Raw genomic sequence first — 20,356 nt, forward strand, 5'->3', positions numbered from 1 at the left:
GAGGGGTTTGCTGAAGGGTTTCCATGGTAACGGACCACCGACGTAACCGACGTTGGTTTTCTGCTGCCAGATTTGTTGTTTTCATCGGCTCTGAGCTGCGATGGTTCCGGTACACTCTGTACCGGGGGGAAACAGCTGTGAACGTCTCATAAGAGCAATGGAGAGGGAGGGGACCAGGATGTTGAGGAAGAGCTTATCCGTGAAACCCGCTGCTGAGGTCGTTTAGAGGCGCTAAGGACTAAACTTTTGTTACTTTAGACTTAAGTTGCTTTCGTCAATGAAAATTATGACTAAATATCGTCGTCAACGAACCTTTATCACCTGAGGAAAACGGAAATGCTGGTCATGTGACGATAACGATGATTAAATATATAATGCAATATCGTAGAGGAATAAAAACCACACTAAAATGTAGATTACAAAATAAAAAAGGATCCTAATCATGAGAGTTCAACGTAGATCTGGGTATCATCTGCATAAGCTGTGACAAGAGACCTCAAGATGATGGAGAGTCTGGAACAGGAGCGAGAAGCCCCAGAACTGGTCCTTGTGGGACTACGGTTGTCTTGGCGTTTCTTAAAGATTCATATTCAAAACTGTTTCCACGTAACAGACTCGTTAGGAGTAAAGTTGCTTTCGTCAACGAAAATTATGACTAAATATCGTCGTCAACGAACTTTTATCACCTGAGGAAAACGAGACGCAACGAAAATGCTGGTCATGTGACGATAACGATAATTAAATATATAATGCAATATCGTAGAGGAATAAAAACCAGACTAAAATGTAGAATACAAAATAAAAACTCTGCTAAAATGTGTCTTCATTTTCGTTGGCCAAAACGAGACGAAATGTTCTACCAAAGATCCTTAATGTCCATGTTTTCAGGAGTTTCCTCTGGTTTAGTCTTTAAACCAGTTTAGTCTTTAGATCTTTGGATCCACTTTCCTACATAGACGTGGAAAAGAAAACCCAATGTGTCGTTGAAAAAGAAAAAGATGGGGAGAAATGTGGAAAAATAAATGTGTTGTAAACTCAAATGAGAGTCTTCTGTATCTGGAATGAATGTATTCTTGAGTCTATAAGGTCATAATAATATAATAATAATATAACCTTGTTTGAATTGTAAAATGGGTTTGGCTAAATACAATCTTTGACTAAAACTAGACTAAAATGGACAATTCTGACTAAAATCAGACTAAAATGCTCAGACTTTTAGTCGACTGAAACTTGATCGACTAAAAGGAGAATGAACGTGACTAAAACTAATAAAAACTAAAATGATAGCTGGACCCAAAGACTAAAACTAAAACTGACACAGGCTGACAGAAACAACGCTACTTTAGACGCGTTTCGAGTCAGTAACCATAAAAAAATCAGCTGTCTTAAAAACAGGAAGAAGAGAGAAAAAAAACACACTTTTTAAGTGGCTGGAAGAAAATAGGATATTTATAAGATAAGATAAGATAAGATTTATTGATCCCCAGAGGGGAAATTCGGGTGTTACAGCAGCTCAAAGTTGGACAACATGAACTCAGACTAAATAAACGATAAAGATAAATTATAAGTATGAAAAATAAAAAATAAAAATGATACAGTAAAAAAGAAACTGAACAAGTTTACTGTAAACACTAGTAGATAATAGATAAAAATAGATAAAATGGCCTAAGCCGTGAACGTTTACCCAGCAACCCGTTGTCTTACCTGGACGTGTCCCGGTTCTGGGGTTTTCTTTGGGTCTCGGTGGAACTGAACCTCGGAGGCTGTCGGAGCCACTAACCGGAGAGATTTATGGGACGTCTATATTTATATACACCCCCCAAGCAGCCAGCCGGACCATGATGCCCTGGCTGGCTGTATTTATCCTGTCAGACGCGGGTTTCCCTGGAAACAGCTGCAACAACTGTTTATACGGAAGAACTTGTTGATTTAAAAGAGTTTGAATACTTCAGCTAAGAGCCTAACAGACGGATTACGGCTGCTCACAACCACGAAGCAAGCGGTGCAGTACCCCCGAGAGTCCTGGGGGGGGGGGCGGGACTGAGTCGAGACTAGAAAACGATGAGAAGAAGAAGAACCGGCTGGACATCCTAGTGGACCTGTTGCTTAGCAACCGAACCAACGCCGATGAGGCCCGGAGCTCCTTAACGTCCGAACGCAGCCTCAACCGGGTTTATTACTTACGATTAATAAATAAATAAAGTCAACAGAAGGTGGAGCAGCGTTCCTCCGGATCAGAACCGGATCCGCCTCCCGGAGACGCTGTAATCAGTCGTCTCCAGAGGTGTCAAGTAACGAAGTACAAATACTTCGTCACCTTACTTAAGTAGAAATTTTGGTTATCTATACTTCACTGGAGTAATTATTTTTCAGACGACATTTACTAATTTTCATGCAATTATCTGTACTTTTTACTCCTTACATTTTAAAAACAGCCTCGTTACTCTATTTCATTTCGGCCTTTAAAAAAAACTATCCAGTTAAATTGCTCCATCCGGATAGAGTGAATTTGGTTGTGGTTGTTTCAGATGTTCTTGTCCAGTTTTGTTCTTACATCCGTTCCCTCAGATTCCTGCTACTAAACTTGGATGTACATTCCAATAAAGGTTAGGATAAATGATAACATGCCTCTGAAGTTTGACTTTTTGCACCATTACAATACTTATAGGAAACTAGTCATCATATCTCCTGCTCTCTGAAACACATGTTAATGCTCAATAGTACACATATATGGTTCTTTAATATATTTACATTATACTAAGATGCATTCATTTTCAATGGCTTTTGTCCTTCATGGCTTTTTTCCCCCTTACATTACTTTTACTTTTATACTTTAAGTAGTTTTGAAACCAGTACTTTTATACTTTTACTTGAGTAAAACTTGAGTTGATACTTCAACTTCTACAGGAGTATTTTTAAACTCTAGTATCTATACTTCTACCTGAGTAATGAATGTGAATACTTTTGACACCTCTGGTCGTCTCGAGGGGTTCTGTTCTCACAGAAATGCAGCTCAGGTGTGTTTCTGAAAAGGTAAACAGGCCTCAGGCGCCGGGGGCTTAGAGGGGGATCCGGGAGGAGGCGGGGCCTCCAGGTGAGCAGGGGGTTACCTGTCAATCACTGCGGGCACCAACAGGCCCGAGATATTAACCAGGCTCCGGTTATGGAGTCCTGTCGTCGTGGAGACGGATCGAGGCCCATCACGGGTCCCGGTACCGGTGAAGTTCCTGGGGGCTCCGATTCCCGGGTCTTCGGCGCCGCGGGTCGTTGGTTTCTGCGTCCACGTGGTTCTGAATCCCCCAAAACAGTAATCGAGACGGAGGCTTCCTGGAGCCTTCCTGTGGCCCCCGCCCACGGCCGAGCGCCGTGTCCTCGGATGGCCTCGCCCCCCCCAACCCCCCCTCTCCGCCACACAGAGCGCCTCCTTTCATCCTCCGAGGCCCGTCCTGCATCTCTGGTTCCCTCCGTCTCTGAACGGCGTCTCTGTCGTCACTTCGCCGCTTCCTGCTCCGACTCGGAGGTCACACCGAGGTCACGCCACTCAAGCACGGGCAGGGGTCAGAGGTCAAACATCCGCCTTCATCTCCTCCTCCTCGCTCCTTGTTTGGGCATTTCCTGCCGGGTCCTTCGACCCGACCCGCTCGGCTCGCCGGTGCTGTAAAGGCCTACCGGCACAACTACGGGCCTTAAAGGAGACCTATTATGGCATCTAATACCTATTTTAAACAGGCCTTGAATGTCTTAAAAACAAGCTTTTGATTGTTTTTGCTAAATAAATTAGAAATTCAGCCTCTAAACCATGTCTTTATCTTCCCATTCTCTATCCTCATTATCTATGCGGGATTCTGAGTGGGCGGGGAGGCTATGATAATGAGGCTCTGTGCTGATTGGCTGCCTGAATGATGCGTAGAAAATGGCGTAGCCTAAGCTCCGGCCGGCGGATTTGTTGTTGTTCCGGCCAGAGTTAGTTGTAGGCGTGGTTTCACGCATCGCTACCGTTCGTTACGTAACGACGGGAGCAGAATCTGAACGGCTCGTGGAAGCCACATCAGACTGGATGGCTCATCCGGGCGGCTGTACAGACACTGCAGAATTTGGTTGCTTTCCTCCTTCTCTGAGTTGGCAGGCTGAGGGGAGACCACTTTATATATGTTAAAGCAAGAAAAAACGTGTTTTTCATAATAGGTCCCCTTTAATGAAAACAGGAAGTGCTCCGCGAGCCGCGAGGGGGGCGTCGTCCACGGCGACCAGCTTCCCCGGCGGCTCCACGCCGCCACGTCTCTGATGGATCGTCCGGCCTCCGGGACCCGACCCGACTCATAAATCAGTCGGAGGACTTTCTCCTCTGGAAAATTAAAAGCAGAGAAAGCGATGGGGGGGCGGCGGTTCTCTCGTTCTGCGGTCGTAAATAAATGCGACAGATTCAGTTTCACAGAAAACAAAGTCGACCAGCAACGACTCGGGCGGTTCGAAATATCCCGACAACGACCGGACTGACCGGCAGACGGGAAACGGGTCGCAGGTTCAGGTTCAGGTCTTTGAGTCCAACTGCTGATTAGGGTTGGGGATCGATTCAAATGTCAAGAATTGATTCGATTCCGATTCTTAAGATTCAGAATCGATTATCTCGCTTTGATTCGATCCAATTTGATTCCGATATTGATTTGGGTTGGTGTTATTAAAACTGTTTTTTGAGCTGTTGCATGAATGATATGACTGTAGTTCTGCAACATATTAATACTAGTATAATATTGAGATTAAACAGCAAGTATTGTCAGCTAATGATGCTGTAAGGACCAATCAGCTCCCAGAATGCTGATAGAACTGCTTTCAGAAACATCGTGGGGCAGATTTACCAAACAGATCCAGGGAGGAAACAGAGACGGATGAAATCGGTTTTATTTTTTCCCATTTTTGAGAATTTTAGCATTTTGCAAATGTAACCCCAAGACAGTATATAAAGAAAAGAAATATAGACAATTTATGCAATTATAACTGAAAACTTTAATGTTTTCATACCTTTAAACATATTTAAAGGCAAAAACATGGCACTAGTTATTCTCCTGTCCAACAAAAAAGAATCGATTGAGAATCGGAAAATTGATTTTTCGGTCCCTCGTCCGTCCGGATCGGCGCTGTCTTCCTTCCTTCCTCGTGTAAAAATAACAACATAGACGATGTAAGAAAAGCTGGACAAGCGGCCGGTGACATCACTGGTGACATCACCGGTGACGTCAGCGGTGATGTCACCGGACGGTTGCAGAAAGGGGGCGGGGTTTGTTGTGGGGGTTTTGGTCCTGACCAACCACGGTTCATCGACAGCAGCTGGTTAGGACACGCCCACTGGTCGGCAACGGTAACTAAGGGGGCGGAGCTTACTCACAGGTTCATCCCTGTTCTCTGATTGGTTAATGTCGGAGACGTTTCCAGAAATCGGCGGTTGGGGATTAAAACGCTGCTTTGATGAGCGATGATCCGGATCAGAGCCAAAGCCGCCCTGTTCTCTTCTTCTTCTTGTTCTGTTCTCTCGCTCCGCGTTAAGCCCGCTGTCTGTTTGGGTTTAGCCGCACGGCCCCCTGGGAGTCGGGACTTAATTACCTGCGTTAATTAGTTCAGCACTGTAACGGGGCTGGGGGGGTGGGTGGTGGAGCTGCAGGGGACGCCGCGGCGTGATTGGGCAGACGGGATTAGAGGAGAATCGGTGGAGCTGATGGCTGGGGTTGCCGTGGAAACGCGAGGGGGCGGGGTCTGGAGACGGAGGGGTGGAGCCCAGCACGGTCCATCTTCTACATGTCCTCACAAAGGTGTCCCAGAACCGCCGTCCAGACCTGCAGGTCCCCTACGGACCACTAGGAACTTTACAGCGGAGCTAAACGGTACCAGAGACGTTCAATAAACGAGACAGCCCACTACGGTTCGGTTTCCTGTATCTTTGTCACGTGACTGCCCCGCCCCTTTAGGAGACTAACAGCAGGTCTATTGAGTCCTATGGGAAAAGTGAACGTGAGCACAGATTATTACCAATTCCTTTGCCCAATAGTAACCTAAGTAAATATGGGACCCATTTTTCAAAAGCCACAAACCTTCTGAACATTCTGACACCAAAATGGAAATTTTCAGACCGGCAGATTAGGAGAAAATGAACTTTGTTTGAGACCTGTCTCTGTCTGAGCAACACACTCTCGCGAGATTTGGCTCTCATCGTTTTCCCATTGGATAAAATTAAGTTTAAAACTAAAATAAAACTTGCTTCTTTGCTTAATAATACTGTTATTTTTATTATCAGAATCAGAATCAGAATCAGAAAAGGGTTTATTGCCAAGTTTTCACACGAGGAATTTGTTTTGGGGATTGGTGCAACACAATACAAATATAAAAACAAATATATAAGAGATAAAATAAAATTAAATGTATAAACAATAAAAAGTATAAACAGTAAAATAAAATGTAGACCGGAAATGTACAAAATGAGGTTTTAAAGTGCCGGGTGAGTCTGTACAAAAGTGACTTAGGAACTTAGGATAGGTAAAAAGTATAGACAGAAAAGTACAATGAGGTTTATTTAAGTATTTTTGGAAGAAAGTTGTACTGTATCTAGTGTTTTATTTTCCAAAACGATGTGGGGAGGGGGCGGCCACGCCCACTTAGGAGACAGGAAGTGTATACCATTTCATACCATTGACAGTAACGGTAATGCGCTATCTTCTGTATAGAGGATCTTTGACGGTACTAACGCCGTTTTTGGTTTCCGTGGCTGGATCCGTATCCATGGCGACCAGATGCAGCACCGCGGCGGCCGCTAAGTCGGTTTCAGATCTTATTTTAAGAAGCCGCAGACATTCCTGGAACAGTAAAGTGATGACATCACCGCCCTCGCCCCCAGAGGTCGTCGTCCGTGGCAACAAGCTGTGACCGAGTAGTAAACACGTCTTATCTGCAGAGATGCAGAGATGTAAACACGCTAAACGAGGCGCGTGATCGGCTGCTAACATCGCCGGGGTGGTATAAGCAGACGGGGCTTCTGGGTAATGTATATACATTCAGATTCAGATTACTTTTATTTGCCATTTGTGTTAAACACATGGGAATTTGTCACAGTGGTAAAAGTGTCCGCATTCAGTATATTATTTTCACATATAAATAAATAAATAACAGACACATAACACCACAGTGAGGGACTAAAACAAAATAAAGTGCAGGCATATACAGTAAGTTATACTCCAGTTTTAGTTTTTTAAGTGACACGAGACAGGGCTTCTGGGTAATGTAAGCATACGGGCCTCCGTCAAGCACCAGCTAACCCCCCCCTTTACCCATAAATCTCAGCTAACGGGCCGTCTTCACCACCATTAATCCCACCCCGAGGTCACGGCTGCTACTGCTCGTGCTCAGTTACCCCCCCCCCCGGGGGGGCGTGGCCCGGACCGCTGCCAGGAAGTGAGTCCTGCTAATGAACCCTGGTGGGGGGGGTAGGAAGACATTCCTGGCATTCCTCCGTCTGCCTGACGCAGCGAGGAGCTACGCCGCCGCGCAGCTGGGCTGGTTATTAAACCTGGGGGGGCTGACGGGGGGGGGGGGGGGGGTTGGTAGCGCTGAAGGAAGAGAGGAAGGTGTGATAAAAAATTAACAAGACGAAGAGGGGGTTTATGGGGGGGGGGGGCAGCAACTTCTCAGACTCAGCAACTGAGGAGATGGAGGTTCATCCACCGTTAGTTTGAGGGGGGGGGGGTACACAACTACACACCTCCATAGCAACACAACTACACACATTTACACACACTACTACACACCACCGTAGCTACACACAACTACACATAATTACACACCGCCACAGCAACACACAACTACACATCGCCGTAGCTACAGATGACTACACACCACTACAGCAACCCACAACTACACACCTCCATAGCAACACACATCTACACACACAACTACACACGACTACACACCGCGCTACACACCGCGCTGCCATAGCAACAGCAATATGGTCCGGCTGATGTCCCCTCGCTGGTCCAGGCCCGCAGCCCTAAACCAGAACCGGTCCCAGGTCTCAGCCGGACCACGTCGTGCTGCTGTTCCATCTAAATGTTTCATCTTTATTTCTTCTCTTCCTGGTCCTGGTTCTGGTTCTGGACCGTTGGCGGAGGTCCACATTAGGGATGCTCCGATACCGATACTGGTATCGGTATCGGGGCCGATACTGCCCTCATATACTCGCACTCGCAAAAATTCTCGGATACCACACACCGATACTTCATGGTTGTTGTAGTTACTGGTTAGCGCCGCTAGGGGGAGATGTTGAGGCGCCCCGCGGCTCCCCGGGTCAGTCTGCAGCCTGCAGCTGTTCCGTGTTTCAGTTTGTTCTATATTCCTTAATTATACAAACTGGACGGTTGAGTATTACCCTTACTCACAGGGAACTTTATTAAACACTCCACGTAACTCACAGTACAACATAAACAATCCCATTGTTACATTCCGGTTAGCCGCGTTAGCTGGTTAACCGCATTAGCCGCGCCGACAGCCCTCAGTCTGTCTTGCTTTTGTCGTCGTCCCTTATTTTGAAATATGTCCACACTGCTGACACCCCGCTGCATTAATTGTCACTATCTTGCCTGAAACGGCACTGCCAGTTTCACGCACGGGCACCACTCTCCTCCCATCACCACGCACCACGTCGCTAACAATGGGATTGTTTATGTTCTTCTTCTTCTTCTCTGTTTTATTGGCGGATCACAACCAACTTTAAGGTGCATACCGCCACCTACTGTACAAGGGTGTGTAACATAATTTCATTTAGCCTATTTTTTAAAATTCTATTTGATTGTTTATGTTGTTTCACACGGACGGCTTCAGGTGAAGCACCGCACCTGCTCAGTTGATTTACCTGCGATGAGACTAAAGCGCGGAGGAAAGCCCTGCTTTCTGTTGCAAATAAAACCTGTCTTCCAATTCATTGCATTTTTCATTGCATTTTTAGCCTAGTTATTTTTGTGGTAGAAGTATCGGATCAGTACTCGGTATCGTCGAGTACACAAATTAAAATACTCGTACTCGTGTGAAAAAAAGGGTATCGGGACATCCCTAGTCCACATGGACCACTGGTCTCACCGTCCGTCTGTCCCTCCAGGTGGTGACGCCGACCCGGGTGGGCCAGTCCTACAGCTACAGTCCGGGCCAGCACCACCAGCAGGACCTGTACGACGTCCCGCCCAGCCGGTCCGAGGGGGTAGGTCCGGGTCCGGGTCTCTCAGAACCCCCGTCACTCTGAGGCCGGGTCATGTTGACGGGTTCTTCCTCTTCTTCTGCAGGTCTACGATGTCCCGCCGGGCCAGGGGTTCCCCGGCCAGCAGGGCGGGGCCCGGAACCAGAACCAGGGGGTCTACGACGTCCCCCCGTCCCAACTGGACCTCAAGACGCAAGGAATCTACGACGTCCCGCCGTCTTCACAAGGGGTGAGACGACTGTAGATCAGGGGCTGGATTCACCAATATGTTCTTAAGAACAATCTTAAGAAATGTCTTAAGATCTAAAATAAGAAGTTCATAAGAAAGTTCTTAAGTGCAATTCCTCAATATTTTCTTAAGAACCGTCTGAAGAACTGTCATTTCTTACAAATTTCTTATTTTTATTCTTATTTTTCCTACTTTAGAACTTCTTAAAATATGTCATTGCATTGCACGCGCCAACAAACAACATTTATACACGTAGTTTGCGTCTTAACCGTCAGTCACTCACTAAACATGGAGAAGGAGAAAAAGAGATGCAGGAACTTTTCAAGGTAATGGTGGATGAGATTAATGTGCGAAAAAAAATACTATAGGGGAAAATTAATAATAATTAACTACCACGCTAACTAACATGCTAACAAACAGTTAACAGGCTCTTTGTGTAATTAATTACAAAGTTTATCCTCAAACTATGACCTACTAGTCTAAACTTGTCTAAAATGTGTTGAAAAAGGTGATATTAGAGTCTTACCTTTTCACAGAAGAAATCTTAAGACAGGTCAAGGTTGTCTTAAAGTTAAGAAAAAAGTCAAGAACAAATTTGAGAACTTTTATTTCAAGAATACCATTTATTCTTAAGTTTTTTCTTAAGAAGAAACTTAAGAAGAAAGTTGAGAAAATACTTTTTTGGAGAATATGACTTCTTCTCTTTTTTCTTCTTAAGACTGAACTTAAGAAAAAAAATACACTTAAGAAGATTTTTTTTCTTAAAGGTATTGTGACATCATTTTTAAAATGCTTTTAACACTATTAAAAGTCTTGGCCAACATCCCTCAAATGTGTCTAAAAGGGTGTAACAAGAAAAACTTCACTCTAGTACTCCATTCCTGGCTTTTTATGACAGTGTTTTTTTGCGCCGTGAAAAACGCTTCCTTTCCCCCCTTTCCTGTCAATCATTGCGCCGCTCCTCCTCCAAACCTCCTCCTCCTCCAGCCATACGCTCACAGCGGCGTCGGAGAGAGCCGGGAGCGACAGGCGAAGCATGCACGGAAAAGCAGCACGGCGAACCACAGCAAACAATCATAAAAATAAACGCATGCAAGCAGCAGTGTCCCCTTATCTTAAGTCCAGTCAGTGGCCGCGGGTCTTCTTAGCAGTTTTCCTCCGCTGATGAGAACAGAAGAGGCTCTAAACAGCTTCGTGTTAAGCCTGATTTATGGTTCCGCGTTAAATCGACGCAGAGCCTACGCCGTAGGGTTCAGCGTACGGTGCGCGTTGCCGCGTAACCTTACGCCGTAGGCTCTGCGTCGGTGTAACGCGGAACCATAAATCAGCCTTTATGGTGCGCTGGAGAGGAGAGGAGGCAGGGAGCTGGGTGGAGGGGGCGGTGATTTAGCTGGCCCTGACGTCACGACCCGCCACCAAACCAGATGCGCCGTTTTTGCATAGTTATGCGGAAAATCCCAGAAAGCACACAATACACTGAATGTTAAAAGTTCGTTGTTTTTTGGGTGTAATTGATGTCAAGACACCCAACAAAACACAAAAAATCAAGAAAAATGTGTTTTTCATGTCACAATCCCTTTAAGGAGACCGATATTTAGTGCTTTTATTTTGAAGGGGTCTCACCGAGACCTTGTAAACATCCGGCGCTTCGGACTTTCAAGGTAAAAATTTAACGGCAGTAGAAAGAAAAGAGTGTTGGGAATGTTAAAGTGGTGCCTAACTGACACAAAAAGCACCTGTCTGATAAGGATTTGTTTTCTTTGCAAAGTTTTATGCCGTATTTATGCCCAGCTTGAGTTTGGTTGCGGTTAACGGTAGCTTTATTACCGACCGAGCGAGCAGCTGTGTCGGTCTGTATTTAAGTTAAATGAAACTTATATGAATGTAGAAACTCTATTTTATTTTATTTTATTCCTTTATAGCTCGTATGGTGTGTTTGCAGTGTATTCACATCCAAGGAATAAAAACATTGTGAAGCATCAGTTTAAGAGTCAACCATCATCAGTCGGGGATGCTACAGAAATAATTTTTTCTTTCTGTGCGGCCGGTACCAAACAACCCACGGCCCGGTACCGGGCCGTGGCCCGAGGGTTGGGGACCACTGCTCCAGAGGACCTGCAGGTCTGGATCAGATCTGTCTCCTTGATCCTGGTGGAGGAAGGAGAAGTCCGAGCTGCTCGTGTTTCTAACCGTCTGTTCGAAACCCTGGACGACATGTTTATGAAATTCTTGTGGCTCCTGGAAATTAGAGCTTGTGCTGCCAGATGAGCCTCACCAGAACCAGAGAGTCTGGTTCCAGGTCCGAGCTATTGCTGCTGCTTCCCAAGACTCTCGGGTTTCACCGGCCCGGCCGGACCCGGCTCCCCCCGTCCAGCCCATAATAACCTGGACTATTCCCGACCTGTTATTTGCGTCGCTCCTAATTACAGTCCGGGCCGCTGCAGTGCATTCTGGGGCCGATGGAAATCACTCGCAGGCCGCCGTTTTCAGTAGCTGTGTCCGAAATTGCATTCTTCCGTCCTAGTGAGTAGCAAAAAGAGTATGTGAGATTTTTTAGTGCGTCAGAAACATTAGTGCCTACGTACGTACTCAATAGCTATCCATACTCATTCTGGAGAAATGTATTAGTATGGATTGATGGACACTAGCTAAGCGGAAACTTCCCACAATGCAATGCAGCGGTGTTTGGTTGCTAAGTGCTGCGAAATGTCGAGATTATTGTTGCAATACAATTTCAAGAATAAAGTTGAAATTCCATTAATAAAGTCGAAATTTTATAAATAAAATCGAAATTTCGAGAATAAAGTTGAAATACATTTCGACTTTTTTCTCAAAATTATACTTCAACATTATTCTCGAAATGCAAAGTGGAAAAAAAATTATCCTCTAAAATGTTTTTCTCCTGCCTGGCTCTAATACTCTTCCGTATCTATCACATTATTGTGTGGTAGATGTATTTGAAAAGTTTACGAATGAGCTAGCTACCAGCTAGCTAGGCAGCCGATGATAGCTAGTGCTAATGTTATTGTTGGATTTGTTGTTGTTGAGGGATCGCAGTGCTGGGAAGGTTTCACCTTAATCTGATGGAAAGATGGATGAATAAATGAGCGGATGAATAGTTGGATGGATGAATGAATGGATGAATGAAGTCTCAACCCTCTACCGCTGCTCTCCCCCCAGGTCTACTCCGTCCCCCCCTGCAGAGCCGCCGCCCCCCAGGAGGGGAACTACGACTTCCCCCAGTCGCTGAAGCAGAAGCAGGAGGGGATCTACGACGTCCCGCCCCCCTGCCTGGCCAAGCCCGCCCCCCCGTCCCACTACGCCCTCCCCGCCCCCCCCGAGGGCATCTACGACGTCCCCCCGCCCACCCTGCCCTCGGGGGCGGGGCCTCAGCAGGACGTGTACGACTTCCCGCGCGGCGCGCCGCTCCGGACCTCGCCGGCCGACCGCGACGGCGGCGGCGGCATCTACGACGTCCCGGCGCAGGAGCCCCGGCCCCTGGCGGACCTGGTGGACGGCGTCAACCGCCTGTCCTTCTCCAGCACCGGCAGCACGCGCAGCAGCATGTCCACGTCCTCGTCCTCCACCGGGTCCGAGGTCCGGCTGGCGCTGGACCTGGACGCGGCGCTGCAGCGGCTAGCGCGCCTGCAGCAGGCGGCCGAGGCCGCCGTGGCGGCGCTGCTCTGCATGGCGGCGTCCCCCCACTGGAGGACGTTCCCCTTCATGGAGCGCCACGCCAACGACCTGCGCGCGCTGCTGGACCGGGTCCGGGCCGCCCTGGGCGACCTGATCGTCTTCGGCCGCGGCGCCGCCGCCAACGCCACCTCGCTGTCGGACGCCGGCCTGCACAACAAGCTGCGGCGGCAGCTGGGCCGCCTGGAGGACTCGCAGCAGATCCTGCTGCAGGTGCACCAGAACCTGGAGGGCTGCGGCTGGAGCCTGAACCTGCTGGCGCGCGCCGGCCAGAGCCACAAGAGCGACGACCTGGACCGTGCCGTCATGGTGTCGCGGACCGTCCCCGACGACGCCAAGCAGCTCGTCTCCACCGTGTGCGGCAGCGCCGAGCTGCTGTTCCGGAGGACGCACCCGGACGGGCCCTTCCCCGTCCGGGCCGGGCCCGAGGAGCACCTGATCGGGCGGCTGGCGTCGCCGCCGTCGGACTGCGACGGCTACGGCGACGGCTATGGTGACGGCTACGGCGCGCCCACCAAGCCCTTCCCCGTCCCCTTGTCCGGCCAGGACAAGGACAACATGAACCACAGCGAGAAGTGCGTGAAGAGCTGGATGGAGGACTACGACTACGTGCACCTGCAGGTACGTCCGGCCCGCCGCTCTGCGGGGTCGCCGCTAGGGATGGGCGGTATGGACTAAAAAAGGTATCACGATAATTTCTGGCATTTATCCCGATAATGATAAAAATGACGATAAAAAAAATACCAATTCAACTCCATCTTTGTAACTAGAAATCTATCACCACATTCAGTCTGTGGAGCCCCCAAAACACTGCTCTAAAAGAATACTAAATACTACTAAACTACACCAATTAAATTGAATTGATTGATTCTTTCTTTCTTTCTTTCTTTCTTTCTTTCTTTCTTTCTTTCTTTCTTTCTTTCTTTCTTTCTTTCTTTCTTTCTTTCTTTCTTTCTTTCTTTCTTTCTTTCTTTCTTTCTTTCTTTCTTTCTGGCTCATTTCCTTCCTTCCTTCCTTCCTTCCTTCCTTCCTTCCTTCCTTCCTTCCTTCCTTCCTTCCTTCCTTCCTTCCTTCCTTCCTTCCTTCCAAAAACGTCATCAACGGGAATTTATCCTTTTTACCGTGAGATGACAAATTCTTATCGTGAGGAATTTTTTTTGACGGTATATCGTGAACGGTAAAATATCGCCCATTCCTAGTCGCCGCTGGTTCCGGAGGCCGAACTGAACCTGGTTTTGTCCCCCCGCAGGGTAAGGAGGACTTTGAGCGGCAGCAGAAGGAGCTTCTGGAGAAGGAGAACATCATCAAGCAGAACCAGGTCCAGCTGGGCCAGGAGCAGGTGAGGGTCGTCCAGGTTTGCTGTTTGTTTCTTTTATGGTTTGCACTCGTAAAAAATACGGAAGAGTATTAGGGCCGGGCAGGAGAAAAATAAAAATAATATTTTAGAGGAGGGAGATTTTTTTTTTCATTATGCACTTCGAAATGTATTTCAACTTTATTCTCGAAATTTCGATTTTATTTACAAAATTTTTACTTTATTAATGGAATTTCAACTTTATTCTTGAAATTGTATTTCAACAATAATCTCGACATTTCGCAGCATTTAGCAACCAAACACCGCTGCATTGCATTGTGGGAAGTTTCTGTTTAACTAGTGTCCATCAATCCATACTAATATATTCTCCAGAATGAGTATGGATAGTGCATACTATTGAGTACGTACGTACGTGCAACTTTTTTCTCGAAATTGTATTTCAACATTAATCTCAACATTGACTTTTTTCTCGAAATTTTGACTTTATTCACGAAATTTTGACTTTTTTCTCGGAATTGTATTTCAACATTAACCTCGACATTTTGACTTTTTTTTCGACATTTAGACTTTTTTCTCGAAGTGCAAAATAAGAAAAAAATGTTTTTTATTTTATTTATTTAAACTCTTGGGGGCCCCCTAGTGGTCACGGGGCCCTAAGCAACCGCTTAGTTTGCTTAAACCTTGGGCCGGCTCTGGTCCAGGTGTACCGGGACCGGCCCGGTTACCCCCCTACTAACCACACACCAATTTTAAAGTCCCTTCACTGGCTCCCAGTCCGTTTTAGAGTGGATTTAAAAATTGTACTTATTACTTTTAAGGCTCGTATGAAGCTAGCTTCAAGTCACTTTTAAAAACTCACTATTTTAGATTTGCGTTTAACTGATTGTATTATTTGTCTGTTTTTATTATCTCTCAATTGTGTCTTAATATTGTACTAATTGTTTGTTTCCTGTTTTTAATTGCATGTAAAGCACTTTATGACTTGTTTTTGAGAAGTGCTTATAAATAAAGGTATTATTATTGTTATTATTATTATAACCGACCCCCCCCCCCCCCACAGATCAACCAGTTCAAGCAGCTGGAGCAGGAGGTGATCAAGCCGGTGGAGAACGACGTGTCGCGGTGGGTCGCCTCTGCCTCGCCCTGCGACCTGTCCGGCGCCCAAGTTAGCGCTCAGGTCAGCGCCCGGGACCGGCAGCTGCTGGGGTTCTACTCCGAGCAGTGCGGGCAGCACTTCTCCACCCTCCTCAGCGCCGTGGACGCCTTCTTCGGCTGCGTGGCGGCGGGCCAGCCCCCCCGCATCTTCGTGGCGCACAGCAAGTTCGTGATCCTCAGCGCGCACAAGCTGGTGTTCATCGGGGACACGCTGTCGCGGCAGGCCGCCGCCGCCGACGTGGCCAACCGCGTCATGAACGCCAGCAACGTGCTGTGCGACCTGCTGAAGACGGTGGTGGCGGCCACCAAGGCGGCGGCGCTGGGCTACCCCAACACGGCCGCCGTGCAGGCCATGGTGGACCGGGTCACCGAGCTGTCGCACCACGCGCAGCGCTTCAAGGAGCAGCTACGGCTGATGGCGGCGTCGTAACCGCGGCGACCGCACCGGACGTTTCTGTACGATGTAAATATCTGTCCTGTACATTTCTGCTCTATTTTTGTGTAGATAGTTTTATACTAAGTCATAAATGCGTGTAGACGCCGCGCCGCCGTCTCTGTGGGCTCGTTCTTCCCAGCATTCCCGGCACCGAGCACCTTACCAGCTGTTTCTGGTCGCCACGGCGACCGCGGTGGAGCTCACCTCGAAGTGAAGGACTGAACACAACTAGCTGGTGGATGGATGGATGGATGGATGGATGGATGGATGGATGGATGGATGGATGGATGGATGGATGGATGGATGAATAGATGGATGGATGAATAGATGGATGGATGAATAGATGGATGATGGATGGATGAATGGATGGATGGATGAATAGATGGATGATGGATGGATGAATGGATGGATGGATGAATAGATGGATGATGGATGGATGAATAGATGGATGATGGATGGATGAAGGGATGGATGATGTTTAAATGGATGGACTGATGGATGGATGATTGATAGATGGATGATGGATGGATGAATGGATGGATGGAATGATGGATGATGGATGGATGAAGGGATGGATAGATGGATGATGGATGATGGATGGATGGATGGACTGATGGATGATGGATGATGGATGGATAATAGATGGATGGATGGATGGACGGACTGATGGATGAATGGATCTAGGATCCGGAGGGTCCGGTTCCACCAGGACTTTCTAACCTGCTCAATAAAATATTACTCAAAATTCGGTTCAATTTCTTCTTCTGACAGAATCTCAGTCTGGAGGGTGAAGCATAACAACAAAACAATCAGCACCTGGAGCAGAAGTAGGAGGTTGGAGTGAAGCTGCTGTGACGTATTTGATTGTGTATCTAAAGGAAGAAGACAACAACACTAAAGATGTAGAACCTGGAGGAGATGATAGATGTGCTGCTGGGTCTGTGAATTGTGTTCAATATCAAGTTAAAAAATGAGAGTGAGAGAAGCTTCAGGCGGCGACGCTTTTTAATGTTTTTAGTTCGTCTCTGCGCTGTTGAAAAGTCCGTTGGTAGCCGAGCAGCTATGAAGTGACAGAGCTCCTGGTGGATCTGGTCGTTCCTTATCGCCCGTATAGATCCCTTTTTAATTCTCTCCTCAGCCACCAGGTTTATGAACATCTGCACCTCAGAGTTGGATCACCAAACAGACTTCTGCTGCTGTTGCTGGTTTAATAAAATGAACAAGAAGCCGTCAGAGTCGCTCTTTCTCTGATGTCACATCCTGACTCAGATACCTGACTCCAAACCCCCGACCAATCGGTGTCCTGTAGTGTGATGATGTCAGATACAGCCGACTCAGCCGCTTAGAACCTCAGCAGAGTAGTTACAGAAAAGTATCTACTCGGCACGTTAGACCCCTGGTGGAAAAGAACCAAACCGAACCGGGCTGGGCCGAGTGGGAACTAGTGGAAAAGCACCATTAGTCCCTGAAAATCCTGCGGCTGCAGACGAGGGGAGGGGGGGCGGTTCCTGGCCGAGGCTGCAGACCCGGGGAGGGCTCAGTGAATGCAGGACTTATTTCGGTCCTGGCAGCTGGAACCGGTCCTCCGGGCCAGAACACGCAGTCCTGGACCGAGCAGCGCCAGCGGCGCCGGCCAGATGCCTCGTAAACGACCTCGAGCTGCCGCTCGGACGCACGCCGGCCCCGGAGGGAGGAATCGTCCGGGGGTCGAAGGGTCTAGGGGTCGAGCTGCAGGACCTCCGGGTCCAGAACCAACTGCAGGGGGGGGTAGAAGGAGAGAGAGAGAGAGCGGACGAGCGAGCTCTGCAGCCTGTCATTTCCGCGGCTCACCACAAACATTTCCTGCAAAGCACTTGCAGGCTCTGAAATTATAGCTTCCTCTCAGCGAGGCCCGTTTCTCCGAACGCTGCAGACGGAAACCGGTCTGATCCGGCAAAGACGGACCACGAAAGCTGCGTTTATTTAAATTCTGTACAAGACGGGCCTTTAAACAAACAAAAGAGCACACATTTAACTTTATAAAGCAGCCCTACTCAGATGTGATTTCCCATAATGCCGTGTGAGAACGAGGTTATGAAGTTTTTGGGCCCATAAAAACCCGGACTGGATAAGAAGAACTGGACAACTTGGCTTATGCTAAGCTACGATTATGCTAATTAACGTTGCTTTACGTGAAATATGATCAAATCCGTCTCATCGTCCTCGTTTCCTTCTCGGCGTCCGGAGACGTTTTTTCCCTTGTTTTTGTCTCTAAACCTCCTGAAAAACAACATCTGGTCTGATTGGTCAGCTGGCCTGCTCAAGCTCCGCCCACCACAGTTACAGAGCGTGGCCTTGGCCGTTTAGTTTGAGACACGTCCAGTTTGAATGAGTCCAGCGCCGGCCTCCAAATCCCTCACCACCAAACCTGGACCCAAAGCTTCGCCACGAAACCTCGACCCGAAGCTTCGCCACGTCGCCCCTGAAGTGACCACGCCCCTCTGAGAATAAAGAGGCGGGGCTCAGCGCTGATGACACGGCGGCGCATCATTTCACGACAGACCCAGAGATCTGAGATCCATCAGCAAAGTCTGAGACGTCCCGGGTCCAGAGGAGTCCGGTGGGCTGAACCCGGGACCAATGAAACAACCAGGTCACTGGATGTAATGAAATAAAAAAATACAACCTGAAACTAAAACCTCCCATGAAAGCAAAGTTCCTGCTGCAGGTCTGATTAAAGTTCCTGCTGCAGGTCTGATTAAAGTTCCTGCTAGAGGTCTGATTAAAGTTCCTGCTGCAGGTCCGATTAAAGTTCCTTTTGCAGGTCTGATTAAAGTTCCTGCTGCAGGTCTGATTAAAGTTCCTTTTGCAGGTCTGATTAAAGTTCCTGCTGCAGGTCTGATTAAAGTTCCTGCTGCAGGTCTGGTTAAAGTTCCTTTTGCAGGTCTGATTAAAGTTCCTGCTGCAGGTCTGATTAAAGTTCCTGCTAGAGGTCTGATTAAAGTTCCTGCTAGAGGTCTGATTAAAGTTCCTGCTAGAGGTCTGATTAAAGTTCCTGCTAGAGGTCTGATTAAAGTTCCTGCTAGAGGTCTGATTAAAGTTCCTGCTAGAGGTCTGATTAAAGTTCCTGCTGCAGTTCTGATTAAAGTTCCTGCTGCAGGTCTGATTAAAGTTCCTGCTAGAGGTCTGATTAAAGTTCCTGCTGCAGGTCTGATTAAAGTTCCTGCTGCAGGTCTGATTAAAGTTCCTGCTGCAGGTCTGATTAAAGTTCCTGCTGCAGGTCTGATTAAAGTTCCTGCTGCAGGTCTGATTAAAGTTCCTGCTGCAGGTCTGATTAAAGTTCCTGCTGCAGGTCTGATTAAAGTTCCTGCTGCTGGTCTGATTAAAGTTCCTGCTGCTGGTCTGATTAAAGTTCCTGCTGCAGGTCTGATTAAAGTTCCTGCTGCAGGTCTGATTAAAGTTCCCGCTGCAGGTCTGATTAAAGTTCCCGTTGCAGGTCTGATTAAAGTTCCTGCTGCAGGTCTGATTAAAGTTCCTGTTGCAGGTCTGATTAAAGTTCCTGCTGCAGGTCTGATTAAAGTTCCTGTTGCAGGTCTGATTAAAGTTCCTGCTGCTGGTCTGATTAAAGTTCCTGCTGTTGCAGGTCTGATTAAAGTTCCTGTTGCAGGTCTGATTAAAGTTCCTGTTGCAGGTCTGATTAAAGTTCCTGCTGCAGGTCTGATTAAAGTTCCTGTTGCAGGTCTGATTAAAGTTCCTGCTGCTGGTCTGATTAAAGTTCCTGCTGCTGGTCTGATTAAAGTTCCTGCTGCAGGTCTGATTAAAGTTCCTGTTGCAGGTCTGATTAAAGTTCCTGTTGCAGGTCTGATTAAAGTTCCTGTTGCAGGTCTGATTAAAGTTCCTGCTGCAGGTCTGATTAAAGTTCCTGCTGCAGGTCCGATTAAAGTTCCTGCTGCAGGTCTGATTAAAGTTCCTGCTGCAGGTTGGTTTAAAGTTCCCGCTGCAGGTCTGATTAAAGTTCCTGCTGCAGGTCTGATAAAAGTTCCTGCTGCAGGTCCGATTAAAGTTCCTGCTGCAGGTCTGATAGTTCCTGCTGCAGGTCTGATTAAAGTTCCTGCTGCAGGTCTGATTAAAGTTCCTGTTGCAGGTCTGATTAAAGTTCCTGCTGCAGGTCTGATTAAAGTTCCTGCTGCAGGTCTGATTAAAGTTCCTGCTGTTGCAGGTCTGATTAAAGTTCCTGTTGCAGGTCTGATTAAAGTTCCTGCTGCAGGTCTGATTAAAGTTCCTGCTGCAGGTCTGATTAAAGTTCCTGCTGCAGGTCTG

At 47.5% G+C, this 20,356-nt stretch overlaps 1 protein-coding gene across 1 annotated transcript in view; it reads left to right on the forward strand.

Annotated features, from left to right (window-relative positions):
- The window catches only part of nedd9 (neural precursor cell expressed, developmentally down-regulated 9), a 36,017-nt gene extending 19,676 nt beyond the window's left edge, over positions 1-16,341 (forward strand). The window contains exons 3-7 of the mRNA XM_061741233.1: positions 9,134-9,232; positions 9,315-9,458; positions 12,639-13,772; positions 14,401-14,490; positions 15,527-16,341. Coding sequence (XP_061597217.1) covers positions 9,134-9,232; positions 9,315-9,458; positions 12,639-13,772; positions 14,401-14,490; positions 15,527-16,051 — 1,992 coding nt within the window. The 3' untranslated portion in view covers positions 16,052-16,341. The remainder of the gene's footprint in view (positions 1-9,133; positions 9,233-9,314; positions 9,459-12,638; positions 13,773-14,400; positions 14,491-15,526) is intronic.
- Positions 16,342-20,356: the final 4,015 nt, after the last annotated feature.

This window comes from Cololabis saira, chromosome 15 (genome assembly GCF_033807715.1).
Source record: "Cololabis saira isolate AMF1-May2022 chromosome 15, fColSai1.1, whole genome shotgun sequence".
Taxonomy (NCBI): Eukaryota; Metazoa; Chordata; class Actinopteri; order Beloniformes; family Belonidae; genus Cololabis; species Cololabis saira.